Source organism: Anabas testudineus, chromosome 18, assembly GCF_900324465.2.
Source record: "Anabas testudineus chromosome 18, fAnaTes1.2, whole genome shotgun sequence".
NCBI lineage: Eukaryota > Metazoa > Chordata > Actinopteri > Anabantiformes > Anabantidae > Anabas > Anabas testudineus.
Window position 1 is genome coordinate 30,410,732 of NC_046627.1, and position 20,669 is coordinate 30,431,400.

General features: G+C 40.3%; 1 protein-coding gene across 3 annotated transcripts; it reads right to left on the minus strand.

Moving 5' to 3' along the window:
- Window positions 1-5,234: 5,234 nt before the first annotated feature.
- On the minus strand, window positions 5,235-20,572 carry znf16l (zinc finger protein 16 like). 3 transcript variants are annotated; one of them, XR_003298519.1, is made up of 5 exons: window positions 19,683-20,572; window positions 17,845-18,051; window positions 7,123-7,929; window positions 5,821-5,987; window positions 5,235-5,726 (listed from the first exon to the last, which is right to left on the minus strand). XR_003298519.1 is itself a non-coding variant. In XM_026353303.1 (3 exons), exons 1-3 carry the CDS (start codon window positions 20,434-20,436, stop codon window positions 7,223-7,225), a joined length of 1,668 nt encoding a protein of 555 aa, XP_026209088.1. In that variant the 5' UTR covers window positions 20,437-20,572; the 3' UTR covers window positions 5,235-7,222. The 3 variants fall into 3 exon arrangements, 1 of the variants encoding a protein (XP_026209088.1); XR_003298518.1 differs by having other exon boundaries at window positions 5,821-7,929; XM_026353303.1 differs by having other exon boundaries at window positions 5,235-7,929.
- Between the last annotated feature and the right edge of the window lie 97 nt (window positions 20,573-20,669).

Consider the following 20,669-nt stretch of genomic DNA (forward strand, 5'->3'; position numbering starts at 1 on the left):
GTTTTTTGTTGCCTGCTGTTCTTTCTCTCTCCTCTTTCCACTCACCCCAACCGGTCGAGGCAGATGGCCACCTATACTGAGCCAGGATCTGCTGGAGGTTTCCACTCTACTGTTGCCTAGTGCTTGCTCAAATGGGGTTGTTGGGTTTTCTTTATGATTCTTTATACAATTGTGCTTTGTAAGGTCTTAAACCTTACACTGTAAAGTGCCTTGAGATGACCTCTGTTGTGATTTGGTGCTATACAAATAAAATTGGATTTAATTCAATTGAATTAAATTGAATAGTTTTCTTTCTCATAATTTTAAATGATTTTAAACATGTATGTACTAGTGTTGCACATTTGAGCTCTAAAGCTCTCAGATACTAGTTTGACATCAGCCACCAGCTGTCAGCTGATGGCTTGTTTACAACCTCCACTGTAAATGATCTCTGATGTGAATGTGAAACAAGGAATGTAATGCATTTACAACCTGTTACTAATAGGTAATCCATATTGAATGCAAAATGAAACCTCCTGTGTGAGACAGTGTTTGCGTAATGGAAGGAGTTAATGGTTATCAATGTATTTATAGTGTGCTTATGGCTTATCTCTGAGCTGAACAGGTTTACTCTGATAATGTGTGGTTGGCATCAAAGTGTACTTTTGCTATCTGGCCTCAGTGAAATAATATTTTACTTTCATCATTTCTGCATCAGGGACTCATATGTATATGCATACATATACATATGTGCATGTAAATGTGTGTGTGAGAGAGGGAGAGAGGCAGCTTCTAATTGTTTGGCATGCAAGCATTACACATAAGAGATTACAGCAGCCTGTTGTTTCTGTGGCAACTGTTAGCAACAGTGGAAAGATTCACTGGGTACATTCAGGTTAATGGCACATCTATACAGACATTTGTTCAGTTCTATTTTCAGCTCACTCGTGTTTTGACCTTTACTGAATTCCAGCAGCTGAGTTTCATGCTCAGTTAGACTGTACAGAAAATCTATAGATGATACTGACTGTCAGCTCTCTGTGTGTCACAGTGCTGCAAAAATGTGGTCAGCAAATGATTTAGTGGAATTGAGCAACTTTTGGTTGTACATGTACACGTTATAGCTATATCTAAAATAAACTTACACAACATACTGAGCTTTCAGTACTCAAATCGCTTTACACTGCTTCTCATTCACCTATTCACACACAATCACACACGCAAGGTAGCTGGTGTGACTCACCAACAACAACTTGAGGATCAGTGTCTTGCCCATGGATTGGTGGCTGACCACAGTTCTTGACGCACCAAACAACAGATGGCAGTCTGTATTCATTATTAAAAAAGAAAAAGAAGAAGGAGAGAAGATGTATGGATTGTACATCTAGCACAAATTGTAGTGCTGCTAAATGGTCCCCAACTGAATTTGTTTTTGTTGAAAAGAGCCAAAACAACAGTGTGGAAATCTTCCTTACTGTGGTTCTCAGCTTCAAGCCTGACAATGCCCGCATACACACATAAAAACAATAGCTATGGTGTTTTTTTGTTGTTGTTTTTTTTGTTTTTTGTTTTTTTGCTATACCTGTCACCACAATTACATTGTTTTGTTATTCAACCTAATGTTTTGATTCTGCTTTCTCAATGTGACAAAATAATGAACCTGTTCTAAAAGAAAAACTACCTAATTAACCTGCTCACTCTCGGTGACAGGATTCTGATACAGCTTCAGGGTGATATTGATGCCAATTAATATGGGTATAGACTGCAAATGTAGAAATGTAAATATACAATCTTAACTCCTTCCAGGCCAGACTCCATCAGTGGCATGTTGAAGTCAGACCTTTCCTGTGAATCTGTGGCAATAGCAAGAGAAAGCCTTGACTTCTTGTTTGACTTCATTGAGCTGCAAATATATGTGACTACCATAAATGTTTTGTGTATAATCCAACATGAGACACTTGAAATGAAGTGTTAGAGTATATCCATACCTTTTTTTTGTTACCTCTGATCCTGTTAATGGGTCACAAGGTGCTGGAAAAGATCCTAGCTGTCATGGGAGAGAGGCAGGCACCCTGGACAAGTCATCAGTCTAGCACAGCACATGAACACAGACAACCATTCAAATTCACATCCACAGACAAGTAGGAGTCACCAGGTCACCTGTATTGTGGAAGTGACCTGCATAGGAAACTCACACAGACACAGACTCTGCAGGGAAAACCTCCAGCTTTAAACTCAGAACCTTTTAGCTATGAGGGAACAGTGATAACCACTGAACCTTCACCTGTTCCTGTGGTCAGATGCATTATGTATGCTTTAATCTTTTGTCGAGGTAAGTTTTTGATTTGCAATACATTTGGAAAAAGGAGAACATAACTGTTGACCTAAAACGTTCTAGGTATGGGTCAAATGACTAGGATGAAATGTCAAGTCATGTAGCCTTCATTTTACTACTTTTGGTACATGTAGGCACTGAGAGTATGAGGTAACTACTGAAGAGTATTTGGCTGTACTTGTATTTGGCCGTTTTACTTTAAAAAGGTCACTTTCCAGCTGACTCTACATGTTTGAATGTCAGTGTACTTGAATGCACCAATAACTTTGAAATCAGTCCTTGCTCCCTATTATATAACCATGCATCGAAAAGGTCACCATGACAGCCTTTTGATTACCTATCTGAAGAAGGTCTCTGCACACAAAGACTGCCTTTTAGGCAGGAAATATAAAACACGAACATATGGAAAAAATTGGTTTAGAAAAATAGAGAAAGCTGTAGAAATGTACAATACAAAATGTGTAATTCATTTTGTTAATAATATCAGAGTCCTGTCACATCTGCAAATGCTATATTTCTAGACTGGGTATTTTGCAAATAGAAATTTGTAATATGGAGATTTTCCTGCTAAAAACTATCTACTAGCAAGACAGAATCCAATCATGTCATTAATAAGCTGTTTACTCTTAGTTTGTTTAGTTACAAATGAGCTTTAGGGTCACTGATAAAAAACAACATTTAAGCTATAATTTTGATTTAAAAAATTACATCACACTGTTACAACAAAATATTTGCATCAACAACTAAATGTTATAGGTTTTCGCTGAACTGATTCAGGTAGATATATTCTATAGAAACTCTATGATTAGGTAACACATTTCTGGGCTTTTTTTAGATGAAAAATCAACAATCCCTGTCTTGTCTGAATTGAGGAGTTGAAAATTACAGGACATATACCTGTCAACTGTTCACCAGTTGAGTGTTTCCTAATAATATTTCTCAAGGGAGACATGCGTAAAGTGAAAAGAATCAGTCTAGCACAGAATCCTGTGGAACTCCATAACTAACACTTGTCTGCATCGAAGACTTATCGATAACATGAACAACTTGGTATCTATCTAATAGAAAAGATTAAAACCACTCGAGTGTTATTCCTTTAATCTTTAGGACATGTTCTAGTCTATGTAATCCAAGTCAATTTTCTTATTTTGATACATTTGCCACATGTCTAACAGGGCTCAAGTATGACATGGTGATAAAAGGTCAAGGTTGGTGTGTCCTCGCATTCATAACAATCATAAGGATCCACTTTGACTCAAGGCAACTGTATACTTTCGGATGGTCAAAGGCCATTGTCAATGTGACCTCCTGTTTCTCCATCACATTCTTGAAAACACAATATCTCAGGAAAGCCTTGAGGGAATTTTTCCAAAATTAGCACAGGTGTTCACTTGGACACTCAAAGAAATTATTACATTTTGGTACTCAAAGGTCAAGATCATTCTTGTAAAACAGAGATACATCACAGAAGAGTGGCACAGTGGTATAATGGTTAGCACAGTTTACAGCAAGAAGGACCTGGATTTGAATGCACAGATGGGCTGAATGCCTTCCTGTGTGGAGTTTGCATGCTCTCCCCATGTCTGTGTGAGTTTTCCTCTGGGTACTCCAGCTTCCTCCATCTGTCTAATGACCTAAGGGCTTAAGGATAGGGGTTAGGAGTTAGAGTGAATTGGTGAATTTTATCAAATTTACTCACATCCCAGGTCCATTGGATCTCAGGTCTCAGGTCATAGAACCAAGTGCACCTTGAAGGACAGAAAATGCTGTTGAATGTGTGTGACCTTTTTACTGTAATGATCATAGCCAAACGGGTACAGGAGTGCTTTATAAAATGTTAACACAGTCTGCTGCATCCAGAGATAAAACACGAAGCAATATTATACAAGGAGGAAGTCACACAGGCATTCTGTGACACAAACACAGCTGAGTTCTCTGGTCATGCTCATGGAAGATGGACTGAAAGACTGTAAAAACTTTGGTGTTTGAATCTGTGGTGAAACAAGTCCACATTCCAGCTTGTTATTGGTACAAACAGACATTGGGTTCCCTGTGACAAACACAAACAAGACCATCCAGACTCTTCCCAGTGAAAAGTGCAAATGCCAGCTTGTGCATACATGTAAGTGTATGTAACACCGTGGTAAACATGCTTCTGTTGCCCCAAATAAGACAAATCAACTAGTCAAACTTTGAGCATCCTTAAATGACATAAAGGTCTGGAAGTGCTTTAATTTTCTACTTCTGTTTTGTGTTGATCGTGAACATTGAGCGGTATGCTCCTAATGAGTATTAGCATTAGGATGAGCAGTAGGAACAGCAGGCAAGGAAGCACTGGGTAACCAATTGGACACTGTGGTAGTAGAAAAGAAACTGAAGGAGACAGTGGTGACAGACATAGCAGTTCTAAGCAATAGCAACATCAAGAAGGAGTATGAGAAGTTGGAGAAGTGGAAGGGCAACTGGAAAGGCCAAGCTTCAAGATTAATAAAACCTTCTGACTGTGAGAGGAAAAAGCTGGAAGAGTTACTCCAACAGATCCAGGACAACATCACAACTGTCAAGAAGAGCGCAGAGCTAGGTAGAAGGTCTGAATTTGAATTGAATTGAATTTGACCTACACCACCCCCAGGGATGAGAAGGGAATCTTTTTTTATTTATTAAAATATATTCAACAATTTAATTCAACCAGTTTTCAAATTCAAACTGATGATTAGCATTAGTGTTTGCATCTAATTTGTCTCCATATATTGACAAATTTGCAGCACTGTGACAACAATAGTGCACAATCTGAATAATAATACACAACCAGCAAGTTTCACAAGCTTAATAAAAAATCTTAGGTACCAATAAACACCTGCAATGTAATTTATTATGTTATGTTGTTAATTTCCATATATTAAAAGAATCCACTCATTCACAACTTTAAGACAACTGTTTATTAAAAAGCAGATTGTCAATGGTTAGCATATCACTACCATAGGTTTGGATAAATTATTTTCTTTTTTTAGTCTTCCACACAGTGCTAAGACCTAGACACACATTTTAAAGACACACTTGAGTAAACTGGGTTACTTTCTAACAGGCCGTCATTAAATCTTTAAATGATTAAACCCACCAGTCACATTGGATATTTCTCTCCGTCAAGTATGATTTTTTTCCATCATCATATAATTTGCAGCCATCACACAGGCAAACATACAAAATAAACAATATATAATCAGTAACATTAGACACTGGTTGAAATTTTTCTAATCAATTTTCTGCTCTACATATACAGCCAAACATTATCATGATGATCAGCAGTGCTGTATGAGCCCGACGTTTGTCGTTGTAGTAACACAGGTGGTCCACATGTGGGTGGTGGTGCCATACCATTAACAGATCCAGGCATTACAGGGTGTACTGGAGACTGTAGATCAAAGTGAAAATAAATAAAGGTTTTCATAATGTGGATCATATGCTTTCATTGTTGCATGTAACTAAACTTTTAATGGTAAAAATACCCAGATAAATGTGTGGTGAATCAATCATCCATCAGTTGTCTCAAAGGTGCTATTCAGTGTGGCAACTGGGCTGACGGTCTTGAAGACATTTCAAATCTTATGCAAAAGGCTTCCTCAGAGTTCCAGGTATTCAACCTGTGTGGCATTAGTCTGGGCCTTCGTCTGATCTACAAAAAACATCCAGTAAGAACAATTCAACAACATACAAAGACAAAAAAGCAACATTGTCATCCCATACATTGGTGGAGTATCTGAAAAACACTAGAGGATTTTCAACAAACACTGCATGCCTGTACACTGCAAATCATGAAGGTGTTTGTCAGATTTAAGGATAAAACTCCCAAACGTAAGCAGAGCATGTAGTATCTAATTAAATGCAGGAATGTACAGACTGGAGGAAACAAAGCAACTGCTTTTCAAACTCGGGGTTCAACACAGGAAAGACAGCTCCTCAGGGCAAGACGCAGCAGTCCATCAGCATCCGAATGGCAGGACACTCCTTTGAATATAACATTGTCCACATAATGGAAAATGGATGGTTGGAATGAGTAAAGGAGGTAATCTGTGTCAAATGGAACAATGATCACAGAGAAGGTGGTCTATGACATCACTTATCAAATTACACTGCAGTCTTGGCATCTCTTTACACATGGTTGAGCGGTACAATGATCCCTGTGATCTCAACAATGACTTAATAACTCCACACAGATAAAATACCTTTGTGGATTAGGTTAACTCCCAAACAGACAAAGCCTTTAGGATCAGAGACAAAGCATTTTCAAGAACTTTAAATTCCAGCTGTCACTGAGTAGCACCGCTGGGATATGCACATTAATCTAACTAACTTCATAATGCCTGTAGGGAGTTCACGTGTGTGTTCCCACTGTGAATGTTCTCAAATTAACAAATTATTGTAACCTTGTTCTTGAATCCTACGCCATCATGTACTTTCATTCTTCAAGTTTCAATAGTTTAAATTCACTATTTAGAAATACACTATAATAGTCTAATAGTGTTTCAGTGTTTTCTGAAAAACTGAGAAGAACTCAAATATATTTGAGATAGGTAATTCAGTGAACCTTGTGGTTTTGTTCTGCTAGCTCTGGAAGCTGGTTTTATCAACTTAGACTGACAGCTTTAAAACAAACTGGTAATTGGACCTAGAGAACTGCTGTTACCTGATCAAGAATAAAACAGGTTAATGACAGTGTTTTATAATGCCTGAAGAGAAATGTGAACAGTAAAGCTTGGGCAGCATCTCAGCAAAAACAGCACCTCCAACAGTGACATTAGGACACACACCTCAGAGTCAGCACCATGTTGTGTCTTTGACATGCATTTTAAATGTCATGGCGTCAGTTGTCAGTGAGCTGTAGAGAGTATATGGTAGCAGCCAGGTTGGTTACTGTGCTGGGGTGCACCGATGACTCTTGTAGGTTCCCAGATGGCGGAAACTGCGTCCACACTGCTGGCAGCAATAAGGTGTGGCGCCGCTGTGAATCCTCTGGTGAGTGTACAGGTTCCCCAGCTCCTTAAAACGCCGGCCACACTGAGGACAGGCATATGGGCTCTCACCAGTGTGCACCCGTTGGTGTCTCTTGAGTCCAGACAACACTGAGAATCCTTTACCACATTGAGGACAGGGGAAAGGGCTCTGGGCCCCACTGTGCACAAGCCTGTGGCTCTTTAACCGGGCTGCATGGCGGAACCTCTCCCCGCACTCTGGACACATGAAGGGCTTTTCTCCAGTATGGATACGCTGGTGCTGCCGCAGGTTGCCCAGGTAGTTAAAATGGCGACCACATTCCCCACACTCATACCCCCCCTCAATTTTAATCTCTTTTTTAACAGGCCGCCCTCCTTGACTGATGGCGACACCAGCACCAGGTACTGTGCAATCCTCGTTCTGCCCTCCTCCACCCCTTCTGGAGTCACTGTTGCTGTCCCCCACTGTGGATGCAATAGAGGAGGTGGACTGCAGGGCCTGTAGAGCCTGGGCACCAGCAGAGTCTGAGTGTATCACTTTAATATGTTCCTCCAGGAACAAAGAGTCAGGGCAGAAGGTTCCGCAAAGGGAGCAGATGTAAGTGTGACTGGGAAACTGCTGACCTGAAATCACAAACAGACATTTCTTATTATTACTTCCTAATACTATTACATAAGTTCAGTGTTAGTTATGTCTACATGCAGGCATTACATGGTTAAAAAAAAATATTAGTATTACCTATGGTTAGTATAAGTAAAATACCAAAGTAAAAGTCCAAAATAAGAATTACCACGTGGATTTAACTAAGCAAAAAGGTAAGAGCCTCCTATTGTATATTTGCTGCATGTATGATTATTTTTCAGCTGGCAACAAGTAATTTAACCCTAACTGATGCAGTGAGTAGCTTCTCATATCTTAAACAACCATGTTGTAAGACACTTCCTGTGGTCGTGGAAAAGATGTTAATCTGTTTCCGAAGAGTCAAATTATTGGCCTGCATCAAGCAAACAAAACGTCTAAGGAGATTGATGAAACTACTAAAACTGGGTTAAGAACTGGCCAGAAGAAGGTCATGTGGCCTGATAAGTGTAGACTTATCCTGTTCCAAAGTGATGGGAGCATCAGGGTAAGAAGAAAAGCAGGTGAAGTGACGGAGCTATTATGTCTAGTGTCTACAGTACAAGCCTGTGAGGGCAGTGCTATGATCAGGGCTTGCTATAGTTGGTCAGGTCTAGGTTCAGCAATTTTATGTGCCCAAAGAATGAGGTCAGCTGACAACCTGAATATACTGAATGACAAGGTTATTCCATCAATGGATTTTTTTCTTCCTTGATGGCACGGCCAAGAAGAAGAATGCAATGATTCATCTGGCTCAAATTGTGAAAAAATGGTTCAGGGAGCATGACACATTATTTTAACACATGTATTCCATTGAGTCCAGACCTGAAACCCAATAAGAATGTTTGGGATGTAATGGAGAAGACTTTGTGCAGCAATCCAACTCTCCCATAATCAACACAAGATCTTGGTGAAAAACTAATTTAACTCTAGACGGGAATAAATGTTGTGATTGAGTGCAACATTGCAGAAGCTTATCAAAATGATGATACGGTGGATGCATGCCATAATCAAAGCTAAAGGAGGTCCAACGAAATATTAGAGTGTGAGACACTTTTTTGGAATGAGCAGTGTATTATAATTCTAATAATAATTATTATAATTAATATTTTATTGATCCCCTTGGCAAAATTGTGGGACAGCTGCTAGACGGTATGTCAGTGCTACACTACGGGGTTTCAGTGTCTTGTCCAAAGACACCTCAGCAAGTAGCCAGGAGGAACCGGGAATCAAACCACTCACCCTGGGGTTCTCAGGCGACTGCTCTACCACCTGAGCTACTGCCGCCCCAATATATATTATAACTGTGGTTGGTTCATCTACAGAGTTATTAACAATGTCCCAAGTACAGACACGATGGATTTGTTTTGTGTTGGTGAAAACATGGCAGGTGGCAGCAGAAAGAAAATGCATTCACTACTTTATTAATGTCACAAAAGAGAGGTAAAGACTTCACAAGAGGGGAAATGTCTTGGTTTGTCTGTCTAACTAGCTAAAAGCTGACAGTAAAGTAAACTGAACAGCAGACTGTGAGAACATATCAGAGCTGAACACATAATGGACAGTTTGAAATGCGTCCATTATGCTTTATCGAGATATAATGTACGATTAATAGGGTAAAACCACAAGAAATTCATAAGTTATAGTTTTTGAGTATGTCTCCAGGTTGCTCATCAGCTAAATATGAAATCACATCAGACATTTTACAGATATTGTAGTACTGTAATGTAGTATATGAAGTACTTACTGACAATACCAGTTGTTGCACTTTACAGTATTAATAACACAGACCACAGGCCAGGGGATCTCATACCTGGTGCCCCCTGCGCTAACTTTTTTCGAACTATCCCTGCCCTCCCCACAGATGATAACCTGGATCATGTATTTTCTTCCATCCTCTGATTTACTGAACACACCTGATCCCGGTAATCAGGTGTGGGGAGGGCAGAGATAGAAGGGAAAACTAGCAGGGCAGGGGGTACTTAAGGACAAGGTCTAAAAATTATGGACCATAGATCATAGATTGTGGATAAATCAATAATTGCTATAAAAAATACAGCACTGATAACTTAAGTATGCGCTGAACCCAAAACAGTAAAGTGCTCGAGACTAGAAAGTGTTGGTGAGACACTTTGATATACCTTTAAATAACATAAAATAAAAATGTATTTAACAATATTTAATATTTTTCTTCTCAGGTTTCTTAGGTTTCAGAGTCCTGTTCTGCTCATGCCTCTCTGGATGTAGGAAATAAGCTGTTATTCCAGCCGCTGTGATTTGTGGATTCACCGCAAGTAAAACCACCGCACTGGACCAGGACACTATGGTGGTGATGACCTTGTGCAGTCATGCATCTAGTTGCTCATGCATTGCACACAGGTCCTCTGGTGACAGGTCCCAAAACGCTCTCACAAATATGAGCCATTATCCACGGATGCAGATACCCTCTTTAATATGAGACACACATAAATAACTGGTTGGTATTTTTTAATATTTGTAATTCTTTTTCAATTCTTGATGTGTGATACACTAAGTAATGACTTACATATTTTCTCAGTCTATTTAAAATTTATTTTGATTTTACAGAAAGTATTTACAGCACTTTGTACAGCACATTTTGTAATGTGACAGTCTTATTCCAATTATTTTCCTAAAAGTTCTACAAACAATAACCCTTAATGACAAAGTGAAAGAATTGTGTTTGACATCAGGAAGTATTCACATATTTGCTTAATACTTTGTTGAAGCACCTTTAGCACCAATTACAGCCTCAGTATTTTTGAGTCTGATGCTACTTGCTTGGCACACCTATTTTTGGGCAGTTTCTCATATTCTTTTTTGCAGTACCTCTCAAGCTCCATCAGTTTAGATGCGGAGCATTGGTGTGAGATGTTCAATTTTGTTCAAATCTGGGCTCTGGCTAGGCCACTCAAGGACATCTACAGAATTGTCTGGTAGCCACTTCTTTGTTATCTTGGCTGTGTGCTTAGGGTCGTTGTCCTGTTGAAAGATGAAAAACATCCCCATAGCATGATGCTGCCACCACCATGTTTCGCTGTAGGGATGGTATTGTCCAGGTGGAGGCCAGTGCCTGGTTTCCTCCAGACATGATGCTTGGCATTCAGGTCAAAGAGTTCAGTCAGACCAGAGAATTTAATTTCTCATTGTATGAGAGTCAATCAGGTGCCTTTTAGCAAACTCCAGGTGGGCCATCATGTGCCTTTTACAGAGGAGTGGTTTTCGTCTGGCCACTATACCATACAAGCCTGATTGGTGGAGTACTACAGAGATGGTTGTTTTTCTGGAAGGTGTTCCTCTCTCCACACAGAAACGTTGATGCTCTTTCAGAATGACCTAGGAATGTCTAGGAAGAATCCTGGTGGATTCAAGCTTCTTTCATTTACAGAGGATGGAGACCACTGTGCACATTCAAATTTTGCAGAATATTTTCTGTACCCTTGCCTAGATCTGTGCCTCGATACAATCCTGCCTCAGAGGTCTACAAGCAAGTCCTTGGACTTCATGGCTTGGTTTGTGCTCTGACCTTATATAGACAGGTGTATGCGTTTCCAAATCACGTCCAATCAACTGAATTTCCCACCGATGGACATCAAACAGGTTGATGAAACATCTCAAGGATGATCAGTGGAAACCGAATGCACCAAAGATTACATTTTTTGTGTCATGGCAAAGGCTGTGAATACGTTTACGTGTTTTTATTTTTAATAAATTTGCAAATATTTCAAACTTATTTCACTATTGTTTAAAGTATTTTAAGGAAAATTAATTATTATTATTATTATTATTAATTATTTTGGAAAAAGGCTGTACCATTACAAAATGTGGAAAAAGCTAAGTGCTGTAAATACTTCTAGATGCACTCTGGATAAAATAGCAAACATCTTGTCAGCATACAGCAACACAGTGTAACAACGGCATGAATCCTCCAAATAACAGAACATAAGAAGCTTCACAGATGGAGAAAATATTGTGGGACAGCTGACTCAGAATTGGAGTGCTTTCTTTTAGCTGATGATCTGGGAGACATTTGAGTAATTCACAACATGTCTATTGACTCCCTCACAGCCACTCAAGTCTGGATCTCCCTTCTCAAGGTCCATGTGACATCTTTGAAAGTTATATTGTGAGTGTAGAAGTCGCCTGAAGAGCTGTAACAAAAATTAATATTTTATGAAATATGACACCAGTAAAAAACACAGCAATACTTGCAACATTATTATTATTATTATTGAAAACCATACCTAAAGCAGCGGTAATATATTAGGCTACAGACCTGCACTCATGTGAGGCTGAAAACTCCTCCAAAACAGCTGTGTGTCACAGGTAGGTAGTGTTGAAGTGCTGGGCCAGCCTGGCAGGTAACCTCCACTGTTTTAAGTAAATGTGATGTCCTGTCCTGTACAGGAAACAGTTGGGTTTACTCCAATGTGCAGCAGCAATCAGTACAAGAAAATCATTTATTTTTAGATTGAACACAGAAATACATTTAACAGAATATTTGAAGTTGAGTAGAACTTGTGTTGTGACAAATTTCCATCTACTACAAAGTTCCAAGTGTAACAATCACCAACTGAGAAGTTAGTGTTGTTTGGAACACTAGAGATACCTGCAGGATGACGACAAGACAGGCACACACTGTAATAGTAATACAGTATTCTGTCAGTAATAACAGTACGGCAGAATTCTGTCAGTAATAACAATGTTACAGTAAAGCTGATATTATCTGTGGATCAGAACTAGAATCATTCTAGTGTCACCACCACTTTACAAACCCTGTCCGACCACCACTGCAGCTTGCTAGTGTGAAATTAAATTTGTGCTGAAGTAAAACAAAAGCTTGAGAGAAAACTGAGGCAATGATTCTTTCTCCTTTTTGGAGTAACTTCACCCTTATTAGTAGCCCAGGGTTGCTGTGCTGTCCCAGGAGTACCGTCAGCAGAAACAGCTGATCTGCATCACGTTATAACAATTTTACATAAACATGCTACTTCCAACCTATTAATTTCATAAATGTACCTTTAAATGTTCCACACTACATTTCTATGACATTCTGACTGTTCTGCTTTAGCCCAGAAATTTTTCCTGAAGAAGCTGAAAGAAGCTGACATTACCCACATTAGCCATTTAGCATCACTGAGCAGGTAATGTAGTTACATTCAGCAGGCTAACCCAGTGAACAAAAAGAACAAAACACTTTAAAATGGTAACACTTACGGCTTCACTTTGAATCACACCCAGGGTTAGGTAACAGTCAGAATGAGTCCATCTTTGAGCTTCGGACTTGAAGTGAGTCCAGCAGCCACGGTTGAAAGTTTACATACATGTACATATTCTGAACCGCTCCGTCAAGCTGTGGTCAACTTGATAAACCAAATTATTATTATTAATAATAATAATAATAATAATAATAATAATAAGGATGAGAGGATGGGAGAAAAAGAGAGACTGCTGTGTATGTCTAAATCTATAAGTTGAGCAGTGTCCGTGCGGTGTGCTCTGCTAGTACCATTTTGCAACAAAAATATGTCAGGTGGAACAAGCCTGAGGTGGGACTGTGTGATTTTCAATGGGGCTAAGGTCTGGTCTCTGTGGTAGCCAATCAATATTTACATTTAGTCATTTAGCAGACACTTTTATCCAAAGCGACTTATAAGTAGGGTACAATGGTAGGCAGGGTAAGCGTGAGTAGGTCTTGCCTAAGGACCCTTACTGGAGGTAGACCACAGCTGGGATTTGAACCCCAGTGGTGATGTTACCACTACACTAACCAGCCCAATATGTGAAAATGATGTGCTACCATTCTGCCACAATTTGAGCCAGATGAATGCTGGCATTCTTATCCTGGAATATACCTGTGTCATCAGTGGAGGAAAAAATCTATTGATGGAATAACCTGGTCATTCAGTATATTCAGGCAGTCAGCTGAGCTCATTCTTTGGGCACATAACGTTGCTGAACCTAGGCCTGACCAAATATAGCAACCCTCACAGGCTTGTACACTAGGTCACTATAGTCACTAGGCATGATGGGTGCATCACCCACCTCTCTTCTTACTGTGATGCTCTATCACTCTGGAACAGGGTGAATTTGGACTCATCAGACCTTCTTTCATTGGACAGTTCTTAACCCAGTTTTAGTAGTTTCAGCAATGTCCTTAGATGTTTTCTTTGCTTTATGCATGCCAATAATTTGACTTTGTATTTTTTTCTTGGCCGAAGGATGTGTTTTCAGACATGGTTGTTTAAGAAATGAAAAGCTATTGGCTGCGTCAGTTAAGGTTAAATTACTTGTTGCCAGCTGAAAAATAACATCAATGCAGTAAATATCCAATAGGAGGCTCTTACTTATTTGCTTAGTTCATTTTTTATATTAACCTCTCATCAAGCACCAGATTATTAGCATGCACATGAAACTCTCAGATCCTTTTTTTCTTAAGTTACTTCCTTCAGTACAGTTTTAAAATTTGGATTCAGTTAAGTTGACAGTTTCTTGAACTTGTCCTGCACAGCCCCAAAATTTTCTTGGAGTTACTTAAGATAAGATAAGATAAGATAAGATAAGATAAGATAAGATAAGATAAGATAAGATAAGATAAGATAAGATAAGATAAGATAAGATAAGATAAGATAAGATAAGATAAGATAAGATAAGATAAGATAAGATAAGATAAGATAGACTTTATTCATCCCACAATGGGGAAATTCTTTTGTCTACAGCAGCAAGGTGACATTAAATAGGAGTATAGAAAAGCATAATAGAGTGGCAAGCATCAATATTAACTACACAAGAAAAAATAAAATAAATTACAAAACAATTAAATGAATTAGTCAATTACACACCAAACAACGATAATATAACCAGTTAACACCAGTATAAAAACAAATGACAGAAACAACAACAGCAACAACAAATGAAATACACCATGTAGGTACATAGTGGATTCCAGTGTGCAGCCCAGGACAGAGCCGGCCTTCTTAACCAGTTTGTTAAGTCTCTTCCTGTCTCTGCCTGTACTGCCCAGCACACAACTCCATAAAGGACTACTGAGGCCACCACAGTGTCATAGAAAGTCATTAGCAGCTGTCTGCACCAAAAGACCTCAGTCTCCTCAGCAGGTGAAGGCGACTCTGGCCCTTCTTGTACAGAGCGTCCATGTTGCTAGACCAGTCCAGTTTATTGTTAAGGTGAACACCCAGGTATTTAAATGTGTCCACAGTCTCAATGTCTGAGCCCTGAAGTCAAGAACCAGCTCCTTTGTCTTGCTGGTGTTTAGGATCAGGTGGTTATTATGACACCAGCCCACAAAGTCAGAGATGACCCCCCTGTACTCCTGCTTGCCCCCCCCCCCCAGGATACAAGGCCAACAATGGCACTGTCATCTGAGAACTTCCGCAGGTGACAGTGGTGGGAGTATGTATTAAAGTGATGAGTACAGTGTGAACAGAAAAGGACAGAGCACGCAAGTAGATGATGGCGTCATCCACCCCGATGCCTGGTCGATATGCAAACTGCAGCGGGTCCAGTGCTGAGCTCACCTGGGTGCAGAGGTGGCTGAGGATGATCCTCTCCATAGCCTTTATCAGGTGGGAGGTTAAGGCGACGGGTCTGAAGTGGTTCGGCTCCTTAGGACGAAGTACTTTTGGAACCTCCAGAGTACTGGTACTTTCTCCAGGCTGAGGCTCATATTAAATATGGACAGGACCACCTCACAGAGCTGGTCTGCACACTCCCTGAGGAGCCTGGAGCAGATGTTGTCATGTTGCCTTCCTGGCCTTTGTCCTTCTTAACTCCCTGCTAACCTGGTTCAGAGTGAGGCAGAGGGGGGTGGGCGGTGGCTGCTCTGGAGCTGTGGGTTTTTGGGGGGGTCCCTTTGTTGCGGTCAGAGGAAGGGCAGAGTGGACTGCTTGGTGCTGCGGTGTGAACAGCTGCAGCTGGGAGGAGACGCCTGGAGTGGAAAGGTGTGAAGAGGGGGCCGTGTGGATGGAGACTGGGGCCTGGGCAGAATCAAATCTGTTAAAGAACAGGTTTAGTTCATTTGCCGAGGCTTGGTCACCTGTGACCTGGCGACTATTTTCAGCCTCACCGTGGCCTGAGATGTGTTTTAGACCTCTCCACACATCACGGACGTTGTTCTGTTCCAGGCGATGCTCCAACTTCTTCCTGTAGCTGTCTTTGCACCTTCTGATTTTGTATTTTAAATACCTCTGTACCCTGCACAGTTCTTCTTTGTCCCCCGAGAGAAATGCCCTCTTCTTCTCATTTAGTAAGGCCTTCAGCTCAGGAGTGACCCAGGGCTTATTGTTCGAGAAACACAGCACTGTCTTTGTTGGCACGGTGTTTTCCACACAAAAATGTATGTAGTCCGTGATGCAGTGTGTGACACTGTCAATGTCCTCCCCATGTGGACTGCAGAGAACGTCCCAGTCTGTGAAGTTAAAACAGTCCTTTAGTTGCTCTGTTGCCTCCTCAGTCCAGATCTTCACTGTTTTAACCTGTGGTGTCTGCTGTTTCACCACTGGAGCGTAAGCAGGGGAGAACCAGAGCGGCTTAAAGTGGGGAGGGGGGCAGAAGAATTATTCCAGAGTTTTATTGTCCCTTGTGTGGCAGTTAACACCGCCAGTCCGGCGCCTTTCTTCTTTCTGCTCTGAGCCACGCTCCAGTCCAGCCGCACCAGCGTGAATCCGTTAACAGAGCCATGTCTTGGTGAAGCACAGCAGGCTGCTCTCCAGGTACACTCACTGCAGACGCATTTGTGCCATTAGCTCGTCCAGCTAGAGCGGATGTTTCCCATAATAACAGATGGTACACATGGCTTGTACCTCTGTCTTCTCTCCTGGCGTTTAACTCCAGCTCTGCAGCATCTTCGTTTTCTCTGTATCTCTGCTGGAATCTCTGCCTTTTCAGTGTGGAGAAACTCGGCTCGTCTAAGAGCTAACAGCTGGTCTCGAGTGTAAACAATGGAACTGCATCCTGAAGGCTCCCCCGAGGCTCAAAAAGTTGGAAAAAGATCATAAAACAAAGTGCAAAAATAATGAAGTTTCTGTCCTTTGTCACAGGACTCCATATGGATTTATATAAAAAACAAAAAACACAAATAAGGTTGAAGAAAACATTAAAAAACGCAAAGAAAAGAACACAAAAAGACAGAGCTGTTGAGACTTGCTGCCATAGCAACAATCAATTTCTTAACTGGGATCAAACGTTTAGTTAGCATTCACCAAGCAAAAGAAAAAATTAACTTTTCTCTTGCAGGCTGAACCACGAACGATTGTGTAAGCATTTGTGGGAAAATGACTGCTCTGAAATCGGCTCAAATCCATAAAATGCACATCACCACATTCTGAGTGGTTAAGGGGGTCAGGGTATCTGAAAAGATGTTCATACAGCATGTTATATCAAAGGAGTATTTGACATCTGAAGTTCACAGCCTTGTTTATAAATCATTGTTATGTACTAAAAATGCACTTCAGATGTGTTTGGAAGTACATAAGTGTGAGCTAAAATGTGAAAAGATTTTTATGCAGGTAAAACCTACATAAAGGGAATTAATAAAACAAATAACAATATTCTAATTGTGGAAAGTTATGAAAATATATTATTACATAAAACATATATAAACCTTTAGGATTATCAGTTTATTTATATATTTATATATATATATATATATATATATATATATATATATATATATATATATATATATATATATATATATATATATATATATATATATATATATAATTAATATGAAGTACGTTTACATGCACTTAAGTAATCTGTTTACTCAGAGAAACCGATGAATTACATGACAGTGTCATGTAATAGTCATCTATCCAGCCCTGGGGGCTGGACACTTTTTTACTTTTGACTTTCTTTCCATTTTGCTCATTTTTACCCACCTGTCTCAGGCCTCTCTATGTTGCTATCCAGGGGACTCCCTCTCTCCCCTGGAGAACTCTGTGGCTCTATGGAGAAATCTGGTTGGACATGTGAGAGCGGAACCTCAGCCTGGTCAAGTCCATCCTCTTCCTTCCTCTGTGATTCTTGTTCATCACTGTCCTCAGTCTCACCAGTTGGGGTGTTCTCACATTCAGGCTCCTTCATGACTGTGAAAAGGTATCATAATAAAGAAGTTAAATGGCCTTCAGAGATATATGGAACTTAAAAGAATTCATCCAGTGCTTACCGTAAGAACTCAATGATGAAGACAAATAAAATTTTGAGGATGGACATGCACACACAGTACTCCCCTGTCTAAGGGGTAAGAGCAACAAGGCTGTTCCCTTCCTGGTGCCCAAGCTAAAGTCTTAATACCAAATGTAGAACCAGCTGAACAAGATATTACTACACCATAAGTGACAAGGCGATATAAAAAAAACTCAGAGTGAACCATGGAGAAAGAAACAAACAAAATCATTTATTTTCTCCAAGAGGTGCTAACTAATCCTGAAGGTGAAACATTATCTAAACCTGACTCCTTGAAACAAATAAAAGTAGCCGAATTATTTGCAATATACACTCCAAAGTGGAAAAGGCAAGTACGGTGTTATTTACAAAATATACCATAGATATACAAGCTGTAGCACTAGGTTCAATAATACAGTGTTAACACATAACAAAAGCTGAACAAAGGTTTAGAGGCTAAATCTCACACCCAACAAAACTGTATAGAGCAAAGAACATCTAGGAGCAAAAAGGAATTTGCTTGAGTTTAATTGTATCAGAGCTGCACCTGCAGTCACAAAGACACAGACACAGTAATTGTACTTTCAGACCCGCTAATTCTCCAAGTATAGGCAGCTAATAGATCTGGTTTCAAATTAATTTCCCCAAATTTCCAGGAAACATATTAATATTATTATTATATTATATTTTGTCATATATCATGTGTTTTTCTACAATCTTGTTATTGTCAGGAACCTGTTAAAAGCAAATCAGCAAGTCACACCACTGCACTGGTTGACATGTTTCTTCCTCATGAAAGATGTGTAAAGTTTCAAAGTGAGTTAAAAGAGTAAAGAGTAAAAAGCAAAAAGTGATGCTATGCTTTACCTCTTCGAAAAAACACTGCATCAACATTTTTATTTGCATCCCTAATGTGTTAATAGTTTTTTTTTTATAAACTTGGTCTTTAATTATATAATCCACCTAGCAATTAGCTTCATCTGTTTTTTCATTTAAAAGGGTAGCAAAAGGCTGGAACCAATTCCAGGGCAGTGAGTGAAAGACAGGGTGCACCTGAACAGGGGCCTTATTTCTAAAAATGTGTACAATCCATACCAAAAGTCTATGTATGCACAAAACGCACAAAAGGTGTATGCTAAAATTGTCATTTCTTTTTTTTTTAAATTACAAAATCAAATCTTTTACTAAACAACTCATAATTGTGACTTGTGATTTTCAAATGTCCTATTGTATTTTTATTAGTTTGCTCTCCAACCATCCGTTTTATGGTCTGCTGTGGTCTTCCATACATTACACCATGCTCAGTTTTAATACGTCTGATTGACATTTTCTAACTAAGGATAAAGCTGATGCAGAGCAAATCAACATGTTATCTTAGGGTCATTTTGCACTACATAAGTAACTGGTTTGCACTTCTGAATGGGACAAGTCATTTTCTGCAATCCAATACAAACAGTCCACAACTTGGATGAGGTCAGTGAGTGGCTACACAATCAGGTCGAGTGACACCTCTGGGACTCTACACACACCTTATCATTGATTCTGTGTTTACCTTTCAGCTCTGTGGAATATTCCATTGGTGCTATCCATTCGTAGTCATACATTCGTTTGCTACCAGAAGGGAGAATACTAAAGATGTCATCTGTCGCGGACTCTGAGTCTCCGTTCCCAGAACCGGAGCCGGTCATACCGCTGTCCGGCCATAGATTCATGGAGTGCGGGTCCTGCTCCTGACGAGCCTCCCTGTCGCCGCTCGCGTGGCTGCTCTGGTTTCCGTCCATTTCAGCACAACCTCTCGAGTTCTTGTCCTTCATCAGATAGTCACATATCGCATCTATATTCTCCTTCTTCACACCAGGCATGACAGCCTTGGCTCTCCTCGGGTCGGCGTTGTTGTGCTTGGCTCCGGAGCTGAAGTCAGATTTCTTGTAGCCAGCCTCTGTGGACGCCTCCGTGACCGTACCGCCGCCGGGAAAAGGCTCCCTACCATCCCCGTGGACGGCGTCTAGTCTCGCCTTTAACACTTCAATTTCGTCCGTTTTCTCGCGTAGCTCCATTTTCAGGACTCGTATTCGGATGCTGACCATTTTGCGGATCTCAGACAGCGCTGTCTCTAGTACCACGGTTATGTTTCTTCCGAGGTGCTCGGTGATGTCGCTGACCGTGCAGAGCAGCTCCTCGTCGGGCTCCAGTTCCAGGAAATCGCCGTCGGCTCGGCTCGCTGAACCAGAAGGCTCCATGAAGGCGCCGTGGATCTCAGGAGACAGGCTCGTTTCAGCGAAACTGTAGTTTCTTTTGCGACTCATAGATGAGTTTAGGTTAGCTTTAGAGTTCAGCTAGCTAAAAGCTACTCAGCAAGCTAATGTTTGAGTGATGCTGAAAGGTAGCAGGCAGGTCTGTCAGAGTTAGCATGAGCAACGCCGGATGTGACAGAAATCTGTCTTCAAAACAAAAGCCTCACCACGTCAAAGAGCTGCCTGCACGTCGGTTCGTCAATTAGACTTTTGTTTTGAAAGTAGTAAACGGAAGATTGAACAGA

Excerpts from the sequence above, each read along its gene's own strand:
- znf16l (XM_026353303.1), bottom strand. The coding sequence starts at position 20,436 with ATGAGTCGCAAAAGAAACTACAGTTTCGCTGAAACGAGCCTGTCTCCT. Across the intron at positions 18,052-19,682 it reads ATATTCCACAGAGCTGAAAG|TCATGAAGGAGCCTGAATGT; the intron begins GTAAACACAGAA and ends ACCTTTTCACAG. Across the intron at positions 7,930-17,844 it reads CATAGAGAGGCCTGAGACAG|GTCAGCAGTTTCCCAGTCAC; the intron begins GTGGGTAAAAAT and ends TTGTGATTTCAG.